The sequence below is a fragment of the Notechis scutatus genome, chromosome 15 (genome assembly GCF_049901735.1).
Source record: "Notechis scutatus isolate UNSWTSFEM ecotype Mainland chromosome 15, rNotScu1.2, whole genome shotgun sequence".
Classification (NCBI taxonomy): domain Eukaryota; kingdom Metazoa; phylum Chordata; class Lepidosauria; order Squamata; family Elapidae; genus Notechis; species Notechis scutatus.
Window position 1 is genome coordinate 1,023,430 of NC_142023.1, and position 15,322 is coordinate 1,038,751.

Sequence of the window (15,322 nt, forward strand, 5' to 3'; positions counted from 1 at the left end):
CTAGGGTGAAATTGGCCCTCCTGGTCCACGGGGCGAGGATGGGCCAGAAGGCCCAAAAGGCCGTGGCGGCCCCAATGGAGAACCAGGCCCAATAGGTCCACCTGGAGAAAAGGTTGGTGTTCCTGATGCTCTCCATCCTTCCTCAACCTCAATGCCTCATCCAGCTTTCCCTTAGCTGTGGAATCTTGCTCAGGTTTGGGTTACTGGCTCTGGATCCATCTGCAGGCTTGCCCCAGTACAAGGATGATGCAAATGGAAGCTTGCTTGGTGACACCATCCCTTGTGGCTTTAAGATGGAAATGTAATCCCAGATCTGGAAGGTGCCTCGGGATTTTAGGGATGAATTGATATTCCTTTCAGCCATTTCTGTTTGCTAAATCATGCCATTAACTTTAGAATAGAATAGAAATAGAAATAGGATAGGATAATAGAATAGTAGAATAGAGATTGGATAGAATAGAGATAGGATAGGGATAGGATAGGACAATAAAATAGAAGAGTAGTGTAGGGTAGGATAGGATAGGATAGGATAATAGAATAGAATAAGGGATAGAATAAGGGATAGAATATAATAAATTGAATAGGAATAGGAAGGAATAGAATAGAATAGAATAGAATAGAATAGAATAGAATAGAATAGAATAGAATAGAATAGAATAGAATAGAATAGAATAGAATAAGGGATAGAATAGACTAGAATAAACAGAATAGTAATAGTAATACAATAATAGAATAGAATAGAATAGAACAGAAAATAGAATGGAATAGAAAATAGAATAGAATAGAATAAAAAAGAATAGAATTCTTTATTGGCCAAGTGTGATTGGACACACAAGGAATTTATCTTTGGTGCAGGAACTCTCAGGGTACATAAAAACGATAAGTAATAAAGCATAAACTTCAGTGATGACTCTTCAGAAACAACGTCCTGCTTTTTCTCCATCTTCCTTCTCTTCCATCCTCATCCTCCATCCTCTTCCTCCGTTTGTTTTCACAGGGGAAGCTTGGCATTCCTGGCCTGCCTGGATACCCTGGAAGACTTGGCCCCAAGGTAACGTTTGCCCTTTTCGTAAACAGATTTCCATTTCAGTGTGCGAGTTAGAACCACGTGAGTTGCTGGTTGAGTTTACCGAGACTCTGTGCAACCAACCAACAAGAAGGAAGCTGTGATTGTTTCTTAATGAGCAGCAACTTCTGATCTGCAATTTGAATTTGCTGGGGGGCGGGAATTGCACTCCGAGTTACTGTTAGTCATTTAAAAGAAATAAAAAGATTTGTTTTTCTCCTTTTCTGAGCAGAAAAGAGGTTTTGCTCCAAGGACAGTCAGCTAGACCCCAGTTTGTGGAAACCTTAAACCCCAGTGGTGGGTAAAAGGCCCCATCATCCACCTAGGGACTGACCCTGCAACCCCTGACCCCCAGCTTTTGTTCAGCAGCATGGGCATTGGTCTGTGCCCAGGCACATGGGCAGCATTCATGTGCTCCCAAAACTTCAAAAGGATTTGTTGGGAGTTAACATGTCCGGCATTGCCTGGGTGTAGCCGACTCTGAGACACATCATTCATTGTCACCCTCGACCCTGGTTTCCCCTCACCCCCTGGGTATAACATAATTCATATTCTCCAATGAGACACATCCATAGCCAAGAGTCATCAATCATGTTCTCCAGTTAAACTTCAGTCACCTAGTTACTATCTTTGAAAAACTATTTATGGAATGCACTTTCAATTTCCAAGCTGCCACTCTGCTCTTTCAAACCCCTTTCCCCCCCCCTCCCTTTCTGTTGGCAACGCTTAAAGAAATATTTTATGAATTAACACAAGGCTCATCTCAGGGTCCCTCTGACACAGAGAGAGACAAAGTCACCAAGCCCAAAGCCACTAATGGCCATCGACTCCCTCTCACGCCCAACCTTCTGCAGAAGGACCTGGCTATCACCTTCATTTCTTCTCCAATCCAAGCCTGGCTACACAAACCATCCCCAAAGGCTCAATGGCAGGGTCGGCCATCCACACCCCCACCATCTCTACTGCCACTTGTCTGTAAGGGAGAGTGGACAATTTGGCCTGCAGACTCCAGGGGATGGAAGGAAGGCTGGACATCGAGGTATTCCTTCCTTCCTTCCAGGCACGAGGTTCACTAGCTAAGGATGACCGTTGTTTAATCTGGGAGTTCTAGCTAAAGAGCTAGCCACGGTCCCAGGGCACTGAGCTCTCCAGCTGTCCCGTTGCTGGTGCTGTCATGTCCTCTCCAGCTGCGTCTCCATCTCCTTTCTCCTCTGCTTCCTTTTCCTCTAGGGTTCCATTGGATTTCCGGGGTTCCTGGGAGCCAACGGAGAGAAAGGAGGAAGGGTAAGAGCCGGGTTTTGTCTGGGGCTTCTGGGAGATCTCTTCCACGGACCGTTGCTCTCTCTGGGGTGCACATTTTTCTGCAATGATTATTTATGCTACGGAGAAGTTTGGGCACGGCATAGATTTGCCTCCACAGAACAAAAACCAACAAGAAGCAAACCCCACAAAGCAACACAACACTTTTTTAACTAAAACACCTCTTTCTTCTTTTTTTTTTGGCCTCCTAGGCCTCAGGGAGGCCTCCTGGGAGGCCATTTTTGCTCCCTGAGGCCCAAGAAGCACAAAATGGAGCGTGGGGGGAGAGGGGGGGCGGGCGTGCAGCATACACACACACACCCCGTTCCCCTTTTGGCCTCCTGGGCCTCAAGGAAGCTTCCTGGGTGAGGGGATCCCAGCACAGCTGATCATCAGAACAGCTGATCGTTGGGAGGAAGAAAAAAAAAGAAATAACCGTAAGGAGGGACTGGGCGGGGCGGGCGGGGGAGAATGCAGTCAGCGATGTCACGCGTGCACGATAAGGAGGGACCGGGCGGGGAGGGGAGGAGCCAGCCAGGGGCACCATTTGCCGGTGCTCCAAACTGCGCAGAATCATAACAGCTGGTTCTACGGAACCGGTCCGAACTGGTAGAATTCCACTCCTGCACAAGGGTCTGCAGAGGGTCTCCGAAGCTTGATGGCAGAGGCCATCCCACCTGGAATTCCCACCCATAAAGTAGACCCAGATTCCGCTCCAGAATCTCAGTAGCCGCTCCCTTTTTTCCTTTCTCTTTAACGCCTGCAATAAAAATAACTTATCTTGGTGCGTCAGAATGAATCCATGTCAGAATCTGCCGGAGGGGCACAGAATGGAGGGATATCTGACCAAATTTGCAATACCAGATAGGTTTGTTCCAGAATATTAACAACTTTGAAAGGAAAAAAGGAGAAGAAAGTAAGAAGATGTTCAGAATAAGGTCATGTTTCATCAGTGCCCTTGGGGCTGGCAGAGCGGAGGGTGTAAGAATGATAACAAGGTGCAACCCAACTGGCCACTTCTGGCGGCTTCGGGAAGGGATTTTGTGTCCCCAGTCCTTTAAGCATGACTTTAAGCATATTTCTGGCAATTAGAGAAGATCAGTCAGAATCAGAATCGAGTGGAGCAGTGGCCTACAAGTACGGCTCCCACCTCACAATCAGGAGGCTGTGAGTTCGATCCTAGGTAGAGGCAGATATTTCTCTCTCTGGGCCCAATGAGAATAGATCTGCTGTGAATTCCGCATTGGTGACAGGAAGGGCATCCGGCCAGTAAACACTCAGCTCTATTCAGTTGCCCCAACTCCACTCCACAAGAGATTACAGGGTCATTAAATGCCAGAAAACAACAGAATCAGAATAATAGAGTTGAATTCCAGAATGGTGGCTGTCCATTCTCTTCTCGTAAACCGTCCAGTTATGAAGAGACCCACCACTTCTGGAGGGAAGCCATTCTTATCAACCAAGATCAAAGGCTTCAGCAAGCTGCTTGCACAATGAACTGCAGAGCAAATCCAAGTTCTGACAGTGAATATTCGGTTAGGGGAAGAGCAGGAAGAGCAGCATCCAAGTTCCTTTTGTTCATCTCATTTAAATACAGATTGCTTCTAACGGGCCTGCTCAGCAGGGCTGCTGGAGATGGAAATAGTTTTTCAGCATGTTAATTGTTTTGCTGCCTCGATTCCATGGACAGTTTGAGAAGAGAAGGAACAAGGCTGTGTTTTCCTTCTTTCATCCCCCCTATATATTATTTTTCCTGCTGCATAGTTTTGATTTCTTGAACACGAGCAATGCGGGTTCCCTCCCTCCCGATGGTTGTGAAGGCGCATATGGGGAGGGGGAGGATATTGGGGGATGGGCTGCAGCCAAGCCAACATGAAGTGATCGGTCTGACGGAGGGGTTAGGTAGGATCCTGGCTGTGGGGCAGGCCAAAGATTCAGGAAGTGGTCCCACCTGGTCGGCCGTGTCAAAGTGACAGAGCTACCGAATAAAAGGCCAGAAAACTGGAATGAAGTTTAGAGCTGGCTTGGTCTGGTACTGTGATGGTGAACCTATGGCACGCAGAGCCACCTCTCCGAGCACACCAGCCGTTGCCCATTGCTCTTAGTTTAATTTAGTTTACTTGATTGTCATTGCACCTCATACCACGAAATTAAATGCCATCTTCAGTGTACATTATGACTCCACACATTGAACTGAAAACCCCTGATATTGCATTAATATTGCCCTATACAGCAGAATTCAACAGAGCTCCTGCCCTGGGATAGAAGCTGTTTTTCAGCCTATTTGTGCTTGTTTTTATTATCCTTTACCGTCTGCCAGATGGTAATAGTTAACAAAAAAGGGGTTCCTAGGATGAGATGGATCTTTAAGGATGTTTTGAACTTTCTTAAGGCAGCGGGAGCTATAAAGCTCTTCCAAAGAGGGGAGAGGGCAACCAGTGATCCCCTAGGCAATGACATTAACCCTCTGGAGTGCTTTCCTATCTGCCACTGTGCAATTGGCAAACCCTACACACGTTCAGTAAGTTAAGATACTCTCTACGGTGCAGCGGTAGAAAGTCACCAGCATTTTTTCATTCCGTTGTTGTTTCCTGAGAAGCCTCAGGTGGCATAATCTCTGCTGGGTCCTCTTCCGGGTTCCGGCGTGCGCATGAGAGCTGGCCATGCACGAGTGCCGGAAATCAGAAGAGCAGGTTGTCAGCACACATGTGCACGCCGGGAAGCTGAGCTTCCGGTTTCCAGCATGCACATGCTGCCAGCCAGCTGTTCTTTGCATGCGCAGGTGCACCAGAAACCGGAAGATCAGGTGGCACATGCACACACACCCTCCCCCCCGGGGATCTGCTCTTCTGGTTTCCGGTGCTGCCCCTCTGCCTGCACATGCTGCCGCTTCGGCACGCGGTGCCGAAAAGGTTCACCAACATTGGTCTAGTACCTCAACTTACAGCAGTTTGTTTAGTGACCATTCAAAGTTAACAACAGCACTGAAAAAAATGTGACTTACGGCCATGTTTTCCCACAGTTGCAACCTTAGCAGCTTCCCATGATCAGAGGTTTGGCCACCAGTTCACATTTATGACCGTTGCTGTGTGCCAAGATCACTTGATTCCCTTTTGACAAGCAACATCCAGGGTGAAAGCCAGATTCACTTAACAAGAACAAGAAAAGTCACAAAATCGGACAAAGCTCACTGAACAAATGTCTCACTTAGCAACAGGAATGTTTGGCTCCATTGTGGTCATAAATCGAGGAGCTACCTATAGTTAAGGCACTGGATTAGCTCAGTTCTAGTCCTGTCTTAGGCAGGTTCCCAGCCCCTTTTTCTCTCTGTTCGCAGGGCACCTCTGGCAAACCGGGACCAAGAGGACAACGAGGGCCCACGGTAAGAACTATTTCATCTTCCTCTTCCTCCTCCTCCTCCTCCTCCTCCTCCTCCTCCTCCTCCTCCTCCTCCTCACTCCAGAATCATGTCGATGGCTGCAGTCGGGGGTAGGGGGGACAGACCCAAAGATGCATAAGTCACTTTTTAAAGAGGACCTGCCCACTTCAAATTCCCGACTCTTCACAGAATGCAGAAATGGCACATGTAGCTACGAAGTGAGTTCCATGCCCTTCCCAAAGTTGGCAGTTGTACAACCTCAAGGAATTAGGAGAAGGCATATTGGGTTCACATGAGCAGAAAATTGCCTACAAAAATAGAAGAATAACAGTGTTGTGGGGGTCCATCTAGTCCAACTCCCCCGCCCAAGCAGGAGACCCTACCCCATTTCTGACCCATGGCAGTCCAGCCTCTTCTGGAAAGCTTTAGCCCAGATTTAACAGATTAACAAGAGTTGGAAGGGACCTTGGAGGTCATCTACTCCAACCCCCGCCCAAGCAGGAGACTCTACACACCATTTCTGACAGGTGGCAGCCCAGTCTCTTCTTCCAGGGATGAAGCCCCCACAACTTCTGAAGGCAACTCCTGTTCCATGGGTAGATGAGTTACACTTTTCCCATCTTGACATGCATGAAAATGTATTCAAACTTAGACTCAGATTTCCATGCTAAGCCGAATGTCTCCTGAGACAGAGGGAGACCAAAGGAACGTCAGGCTGTCGAAGGCATCCCGTTTCCTCCTCCTTCCACCCTGATGTCTCCTTCTCCTTGTCTCTTTGTCTCAAGGGCCCCCGAGGAGAACGCGGCCAGCGAGGCATCACAGGGAAACCTGGTCCAAAGGTACTGACAAGCCTTCCTCAACCCTCTCTTCTCGGTGCCAGTTCGGTGCTGGGGCCAGTCCTGAACCTCCCTTTGCGTGCAGAAGGAGATTGAGGGAGGGTGACTCAGCTTGGAGGACGTGACTGTAGGGGCTTCAGCAAATCTTGAGCAACCTGTTCTCTGCCTGGTTGTTGGGTGCACATGGCCATGGTGGTGTGGCTTAGTCGGCCTCCTGCACCACAGTGGAGGGGGGCATTTTTGCCCTCCCCGTGCTCCGGAGGTTTTCCTCGAGCCTCCAGGAGAGCGAAAATGGGCTCCACAGGCTCCGGAGCCTCCGGGAGACCCATTTTTCGCCCTCCCGGAGCCTCTGCACTTACATGGGATCCAAAACGGGCCACCTGGGCACTCCTGGGAGGGAGGAGAGGGAGGGGGGACCAGCCAGTCGTTGCCATTACTGGTTCAGCGAACCAGATGTAAAATGAACATCCAGTTCAGCTGAACCAGTGCAAACTGGGAGCAGTTCACCACTGTGTGGTCGTTCCCCCCCCCCCCCCCCCAGTTGCCAGTCACTTTGGCTTGGCTTGTAAGGATTTGTAAGTATTGTAAGTATAAGAATCACTTGGAGACCCGCAGAAGAGAAGAGAAAGAACTGGGAGAAACTACAAAATACAAAGACCTTCGAGTAGAACGACTGTGGCAAATACTAATACTAATACTATTGGTATTGGTAGTAACATGTGCATGCAATTGGGTGCAATCCCCAAACATCAGGAGGGCCACTGGAATGCCATATGGACATTGATAAAAGCCCCATCGGTCAATTGCAAAAGGCAGCTTTGCTCAGTAGAGGTTACATCCTCCAACAATACTTTTAATGTCATCAAGGAATACTTGCCTATCCCAGGGCCTTTGGAAGGATAATTGGATAAAAGGCCAACGCCGGTCTAAACATTTGGCTGACTGTGCAACCGACCATAACTTATTAAATTTATATGTTGCCCGACACACAGTGACTCCCATGCACATCAGGGTGCCATGTTTATGTAATTACCGGGTCTTGGCAGAGACGTTAATGATAGTATATAGAATAACAAAATTGGAAGGGATCTTAGAGGTCATCTAGTCCAGCCCCCTTCTCAAGAGGGAGAACCTATACTATTTCAGACAAGTGACTGTCCAGTCTCTTCTTTAAAACCTCCAGTGATGGAGCGCCCACGATTTCTGGTGGCAAGCTGTTCCACTGGATAATTGTCCTCACTGTTAGGAAACCTCTCCTTAATTCAAGGTTCCTTCTCTCTTGGATTAGTTTCCATCCGTTGTTTCTTATCTTGCCTTCTGGTGCTTTGGAGAATAAGTTGAGCCCCTGTTCTCTAGAGGACGTCTACATGGCAATAGGTCTTCTCCAGTCCTAGGCATAGCAGCTGGGCTCCCTTTCCCGATTTGAAGATCCCAGGAGATGGATGGATGGGTGGATGGATGGACCGACGGACGGACGGACGGACAGACAGACAGATAGACAGATAGATGATGGATGGATGGATGGACGGACGGATGGACAGACAGATAGACAGATAGATGATGGATGGATGGATGGACGGACGGACGGACAGACGGACAGACAGATGGACGGATGGATGGACGGAGAGACAGACAGACAGACAGACAGACAGACAGACAGATGATAGATGGATGGATAGATAGATAGATAGATAGACAGACAGATAGATGATAGATGGATGGATGGATAGATAGATAGATAAATATAGATATAGATGATGGATGGATGGATAGGTAGATAGATAGATAGATAGATAGATAGATAGATAGATAGATAGATAGATGATAGATAGATAATGGATGGGTGGATGGATGGATAGATAGATAGATAAATATAGATATAGATGATGGATGGATGGATAGATAGATAGATGATAGATGGATGGATAGATAGATAGATAGATGATAAATGGATGGATGGATAGATGGATGGATAGATAGATAGATAGACAGACAGATAGATGATAGATGGATGGATAGATAGATAGATAGATAGATAGATAGATAGATGGATGGATGGATGGATAGATAGATAGATAGATAGACAGATGTAAATAGATGGATGGATGGATAGATAGATAGATAGAGATATAGATGATTGATAGATGGATGGATGGATGGATGGATAGATAGATAGATAGATAGACAGACAGACAGACAGATGATAGATGGATGGATAGATAGATAGATAGATAGATAGACAGATAGATAGATGATAGATGGATGGATGGATGGATGGATGGATAGATAGATAGATAGACAGACAGACAGATAGATGATAGATGGATGGATGGATAGATAGATAGATATAGATATAGATGATAGATGGATGGATGGATGGGTGGATAGATAGATAGATAGATAGATAGATAGATAGATAGATAGATAGATAATGGATGGATGGATGGATAGATAGATAGATAATGGATGGATAGATAGATAGATAGATGAATAGATAGATAGATAGATAGATAGATAGATAGATAGATAGATAGATAGGCAGTCAGGTACGGATGGGTGGATGGATGGATAGATAGATAAATAGATAGATAGATAGATAGATAGATAGATGATAGATGGATGGATGGATGGATAGTTCTGCAGAATCCCAGGGTTTCATGGGAATTGGATGAAATTCCCTGATGGGGGAAAAGTTTGCTCCTTCACAGCTCGGTTTTCCTAGGAACCAAGTCCAGATGCAGTACCAAGAGAAGGGCTTGTCAAGCTCATGACAGCTCATCATCCTGACAGGGCCTGAGAGGCAGCAGCAAGGCTTCTGAAGGCATTTTTTGGTCCTGCGGCCTGAAAAAGTTTAAAAACCCCTGACCTGATGCCACACAGGAGCTTAGTGCAAGACGACAACTTAGTGCAAGATGACAATGTAGTGCAAGACGACAACTGTCCGAGCGATGGACAGCTCTGGAGTTGCAGAAGCCAAACGAAGAGCCAAAGCCTCCGATGCACGAGATCTTGACCCCCAAATCACGCCAGCGCCAGTGTTTTGTTCAAGGGGGTTGCAGGTTACGCTCCCTTTCGCCTGCTCCTGTGTGAACATTTTTCTGACAAGGGATGCCTCAACTCCAGACCTCTGTTGGGAGGGGCCAGGCTGAGTATTAAAGAAGCTGGACCTTTCACAGGCATTGCAGTCAACCTCCATACCTGGTGAAATTTTGGCCCCCCGATATGAGGGCCAAAGAATAAATCTGTCCCAAATGATTCTAAGCATCTGCTAGTCTCACCCTTTTAGTGCCAGGCATGACCTGAAGGTAATGGCTTATTGATACTCAACTCATAATTTATTATTTTAATTCTCTCTCTCTTTTTGCCTTCCAAGGGCAATTCTGGTGGGGACGGACCTCCAGGGCCCCCAGGTGAAAGGGTAAGATCAAGCCAGCCGTAACTGAACAGCTGTGCCACAATTTATACTTCCGATAGAAAGATGGGGCTGGGCTTCTGGATTGGCATCAATCCTGCCAAGGCAGAAGAACTAATCTGGCTAGATCCTCCGTGCAGGATGAGCAACACTAACCCTCGTGTCTCTTCCTTCCTAAGGGGCCTTCAGGGCCTCAAGGACCAACAGGATTTCCTGGACCCAAAGGCCCTCCGGTAAGTTCAGCCAAGAGCCGGCCCAGGAGATAGATTTACGTCTGCTTACCCAGGTCTAAAATTGACCGTGAGAAAACTCGGTGCAGAATTTGGTCTGCTGCATGTGAGGACATCATTACGTTGAATACTTTCGGTTTTATTTATTTATTTGTTCCTTTGTTTGTCAAACATTCACGAGATAACAAGTGTAGGCATGAACATGAACAGGAACGAAGGAAGTAAATACCGATAAATGGGGACAGTAGGACAGGGACGGTAGGTACGCTGGTGCGCTTATGCATGCCCCCTTTAAGGACCTCTTAGGAATGGGGTGAGGAGGTCCACAGTAGACAGCTTGAGGTTGAAGTGGCGAGGGGTTGAGGCTGTAACCACGGAGTTGGGTAGGGCATTCCAAGCGTTGATCACTTTGTTTGGATTTGGCTGAAGTCGCATTTTCTGCAATCGACTTTGGAGCAGTTTACCTTGAGTTTGTATCGGTTGTTTGCCTGTGTACTGTTGTGGTTGAAGCTGAAGAAATCATTGTCAGGCAAGACGTTGTAGCAGACAATTTTGTGTACTACGCTTAGATTGGACCGCAGGCGGTGCAGTTCCAGATTATCCAGGCCCAAAATTTCGAGCCTGGAGACATAGGGAATACTGTTGTGAGTAAAGGAGTGGAGTTATCTTCTCGAGAAATACCTCTGAAACACCTGTTCAATCACGCTAATGTCCGATGTAGAGTGTGGGTTCCAGGCGGACGAGCTGTATTCGAGAATTGGTCTGGCAAAGGTTTTGTATGCCGTAATTAGCAATTCAACGTTACCGGAGAAGAAGCTTCACCAAATAAGGTTAACAACTCCTAATGCCTCTTTGGCAATGTTTTTTGAACATTGTTTGAAACCAAGTTTCAATGAAGATCCTGTTTCCTTCTCTAGGGTCCACCAGGAAAAGACGGATTGCCAGGCCATCCTGGGCAGAGAGGTGAAACGGTTAGTCCTTTGATGTATTCATCATTTCAGTTTATCTAGGAAGAGCATTCTCTCTTCCCCCCCCCCCCTATCTTGCCTAACCTCCAAATTATGAACAATCTAGAGAGAAAAAGTAATAGATGCGGAAGTTTCTTCCCAAGCAATATTTTAGCTCCATATTCATTTAATATGCTCCTTGTCCCCAGAAACATTCAGAAAAGTGCAGATTTCAGAGGGTAGCATGCTTCAAATTGTGCATTGATTCGGGAGGTGCTAAATTCATATTGAAATGCAACCCCCAAGGTCCCAGGGCCCTGGTCAGATTATTCCAAGGGACTCATCTTTAGAAAAGAGAAAGCTGCTCTCCCACCCTCCAACACTAAGGCGTTTTTTAAAAGTTTCCAGAAATCGTTAAGAGTTGGGGAACCAGCACAAGAATGTTGCCAGATCCTGGAGGCTTCCCATATCCCATAATATCTCATCCCCCTTCTCCAAGTGTCTGATATAGCTCATCCAGCGTCTTGGAGAGAAAGGCCCATACCACTCAGTGGACTATTGAACCTCTTGGCTTCCCCCCACCCAGAGCAGGCAGAGCGCATCACTTCAACCTGTGTGGGAGGAGGCTCCTATTGTTAGGCTTCCAAGTAATAAATCCATAGCAAGCAAGACTCCGAAGCATGTAGATTCCTCAAAGAATACTTTTTTAATTTGGAATTATCATATTGGCACGTATCTGGTGAAAACCGACTCTGAAGTCTCCAGCAGTTTTCACCAAATTAAAAGCAAAAGTTTTCCCACTTTCTCAAAAACAATCAAGTCCCATGGTCCAATCACAGAATGGGCTGGCAGCCGGGTGACATCACTCCGCCTTCTTCTGACCAGGTGTGAGAATGACCTTGGTTCCCAAGAGAAAATACATTGCTTTGGCTAAAGGTTCCCCCCCCATCTCAGCTCCCCCCTCCCTATCCCTCAGCTTCAGTGTGGCAAATGGCTTGAGTCAGGTCAGTTTCAGGGTTGACACCTATCTTAGAGACTTCCTTATTCTCCTGGGATTCACAGCACAGGGGACGGCACAGAAGTGTCAACTCATAAAATATTTCTATGGTCTTTTTAGAATTGCCAACAGAAAGGGAGGAGGGAGCAGTGCGGCAGCTTGGAGGGCGAAAATACATTCCATAAATACTTTTTCAAAGATAGCAACTAGGTGTCTGAAGTTTCTGCCATGCAAAATTCTAACTGGAGAGCCTGATTGATAACTCTGGACTATGGAGGTGTCCCATTGGAGAATATGAATTACGATACACCCAGAGGGGTTGAGGGGGAAAACCAGGGTCAACGGTGACAATGAATGATGTGTCTCAGAGTCAGCTACACCCAGGCAGTGCCGGACATGGTAACTCCCAATAAATCCTTTTGAAGTTTTGGAAGTTTGGCTCGAGACTCATGATTTAAATGGGGGTAACTGCCGGAATCCTGACAGCCAGCTTGCCTGGACTATGGCATCCAGGAACCTTCAGGAAGGAAGACTAGGTCAAATTGGGTGGAAAAGCACTTGAGGTTATTTTACCCTTAAACCCCTTAGACCCCTGTAGGCTCTGCTTCCTCATTATGTCCCCTTCCAAATATTGGATGAGTTGGATTTTTGCATATTGAAGCGGGGAGAGGGTTTGCTCCAAGAGACTATAAGCCAGGGGTCTTCAAACTTGACAGCTTGAAGACTTGTGGACTTCAACTCCCAGAATTCCTCCTCCAGTCATGTTAGCTCAGGAACTCTGGGAGTTGAAGTCCACAAGTCTTAAACTTGCCAAGTTTGAAGACCCTTGCTATAAGCCATTTCTCCTTGCAGCTGTAGAAAGCCCAGCAAAAGCATTTTCAAATGAACCCAGTGGAATTGGTTGCCTTTAGGGGACCAGAGATGTCCATCGCCTCTCTCCAGAATGTCAGCTTCAACCCCTCACTCCTCCAGGACAGGATTAGTGGGCCAGAGGTTGTCCAGGTAGATGGGCAGCTACACACGTAATAAACAAGGTCCCTGTTCTCTCCAGACAACCTTCACCTCTTCTAATGACTGCCTTCCTTAGCTTTCAACATTTCCGCTTTAAGCCTTTGGTAACCTCTTGGCTGGCTTTTGAATGTCCAGATTCTATCTCTATCCTGGTTTCGTTTCCTTCCTTCCTTCTCCTTCCTTCCTTCCTTCCTTCCTTCTCTTTCCTTTCTTTCTTTCTTTCTTTCTTTCTTTCTTTCTTTCTTTCTTTCTTTCTTTCTTTCTTTCTTTCTTTCTTTCTTCCTTCCTTCCTTCCTTCCTTCCTTCCTTCCTTCCTTCCTTCCTTCCTTCCTTCCTTCCTTTCTTTCTTTCTTTCTTTCTTTCTTTCTTTCTTTCTTCTTCCTTCCTTCCCTCCTTCCTTCCTTCCTTTCTCTTGGCAATATTCACTCTTCCAAAGGTGGTAAGTGAGCTTATGAAAAGAGACCCTGTCCTTATTTGTTTCTATACATGGTCTGCTGCTGTTTTGCCCTTTAATTGATCCTTTCTTCTTTTTCCAGGGCTTCCAAGGGAAGACAGGTCCACCTGGACCCCCAGGTGTTGTTGGTCCACAGGTGAGCCATTCCCAGATTCTCTGGTCAAAATTCCTTTTTTCCCCCGGCTTTCCCCTGTTGTCTCTCCAATTACTTTCTAATTTCTAGAAACTCTGCCAGGTTAATGACAGTTTAAATTCTGTATCACAGGGTAAATAACATGTTTATGTCTGCTTTCTGTGTTATAAAAGTCTACCAACTGCTAATTATGTTTGGAAATGCTAAAACATAATTAGTGTGCATTACCAAGGTTTCCTAAGTGAGAAGCTTTATGCCCTGGCTTACAGTTCAGGATGCAAGATCTGAGGCTTCTAGGGTGGCCACAGCAGAGTTGAGGTCAGTGGAAGAAAGAAAAGTGGGAGATGTGTCCACTTACTCTCTCATTTCTGGTGTTGTGGTGCTTTAAGGAAGCTTACAGGATTTTGAGCAACAGTACAGAACAGTAAAAACTCAATAAAAGCCACCGTACTAAAAAAAAAAAAGGAGCATTAAAAAGGACCGTTGTTATTTAATACAGGGATCCCTGACCCCTGAGCCACAGCCCATTACCAGGCCATTTGAAACTGGCCTGCATGACTGGTAGGCTGGCACGCATAGACATGCATGTACAGCTCAACTGCACGTGTCCAGCTGAGTCGCCAAGGTGCAAAGGTTGGGGATCGCTGATCTAATAGATGGCGCATGATAGATTACAAACCAACATTAGGTAGACCAAATTGGTAGATCAACCAGGGAAGTCAAGACAAAGTTGACACAGTCAAGAGGAAGGTGCTGTCCGGATCCCTGACTCCTGGTTGGGCAGGATTTTCAGCTGTGTACAGGGAGGTTCAGAGAAGCAACAGGAGCAGATTTGCTTTCATTACTCATTAAATTAGCTGCTTGCACTTGGGGCAGCCAATCTGGATGGTCTTAAGCAAGGTCTGGAGAGGCTGTGGAAGCCCTGGGCGCTTTGGCGCTGTGTAACTACTTCCCCAGTCCTAGGCACCAGCAGACCAGTGACAACACCAGGGTTGCCATCTGGCCGTTTTTCCGACCAAATTCGAGAAATTTGGCCGTATAGAAATCTGTTTGGCCGTGGAAAAAATTGGCCGGAAATTTGGCCGTATGAAAGTTGCTTGGCCGTGAAATCGAAATTTTGGCCGAATACCGGTTTTCAATACATATATATATATATATAATTCTATTTTTGTCGTTTTATTTGTTTAGTGGGAATTTTTCAATGAATCCTAAAAACCCTCATGCCCTAGCTCCCCCTCCTCAGGATCGCTGCATTTGGCCCTGAGCTTTCCAAACGGTAGTAGCGGTTATTTGAAGTGAGCTGCTTAGCCTGGATGTGAGTAAAGAAACGCAGAAATTCCCATGACGTCACATCACGTTGTCGAATAAAGACTATTTTTTATGATTTGATTATTTAAAAACAGTTAAAAAAACAAAAAACAATATATCCTCAGGTTATATTGCATAAAAAAGTTTGGCTGGAAAATTTGGCCGTGAGAGAAAATAATTTGGCCGAATTTGGCCGTATTTTGACTTGAGTTTGGCCGCAGAGCCAAGCTGCGATCTGGCAACCCTGGAC

General features: G+C 46.3%; 1 protein-coding gene across 2 annotated transcripts in view; it reads left to right on the top strand.

Moving 5' to 3' along the window:
• Positions 1-15,322, top strand: part of COL5A1 (collagen type V alpha 1 chain) — a 264,470-nt gene that overhangs the window by 189,476 nt on the left and 59,672 nt on the right. For both annotated transcript variants that reach the window (XM_087943851.1, XM_087943852.1), the window contains exons 30-38: positions 5-112; positions 998-1,051; positions 2,297-2,350; positions 5,703-5,747; positions 6,530-6,583; positions 9,954-9,998; positions 10,172-10,225; positions 11,140-11,193; positions 13,714-13,767. In XM_087943851.1, coding sequence (XP_087799977.1) covers positions 5-112; positions 998-1,051; positions 2,297-2,350; positions 5,703-5,747; positions 6,530-6,583; positions 9,954-9,998; positions 10,172-10,225; positions 11,140-11,193; positions 13,714-13,767 — 522 coding nt within the window. The remainder of the gene's footprint in view (positions 1-4; positions 113-997; positions 1,052-2,296; positions 2,351-5,702; positions 5,748-6,529; positions 6,584-9,953; positions 9,999-10,171; positions 10,226-11,139; positions 11,194-13,713; positions 13,768-15,322) is intronic.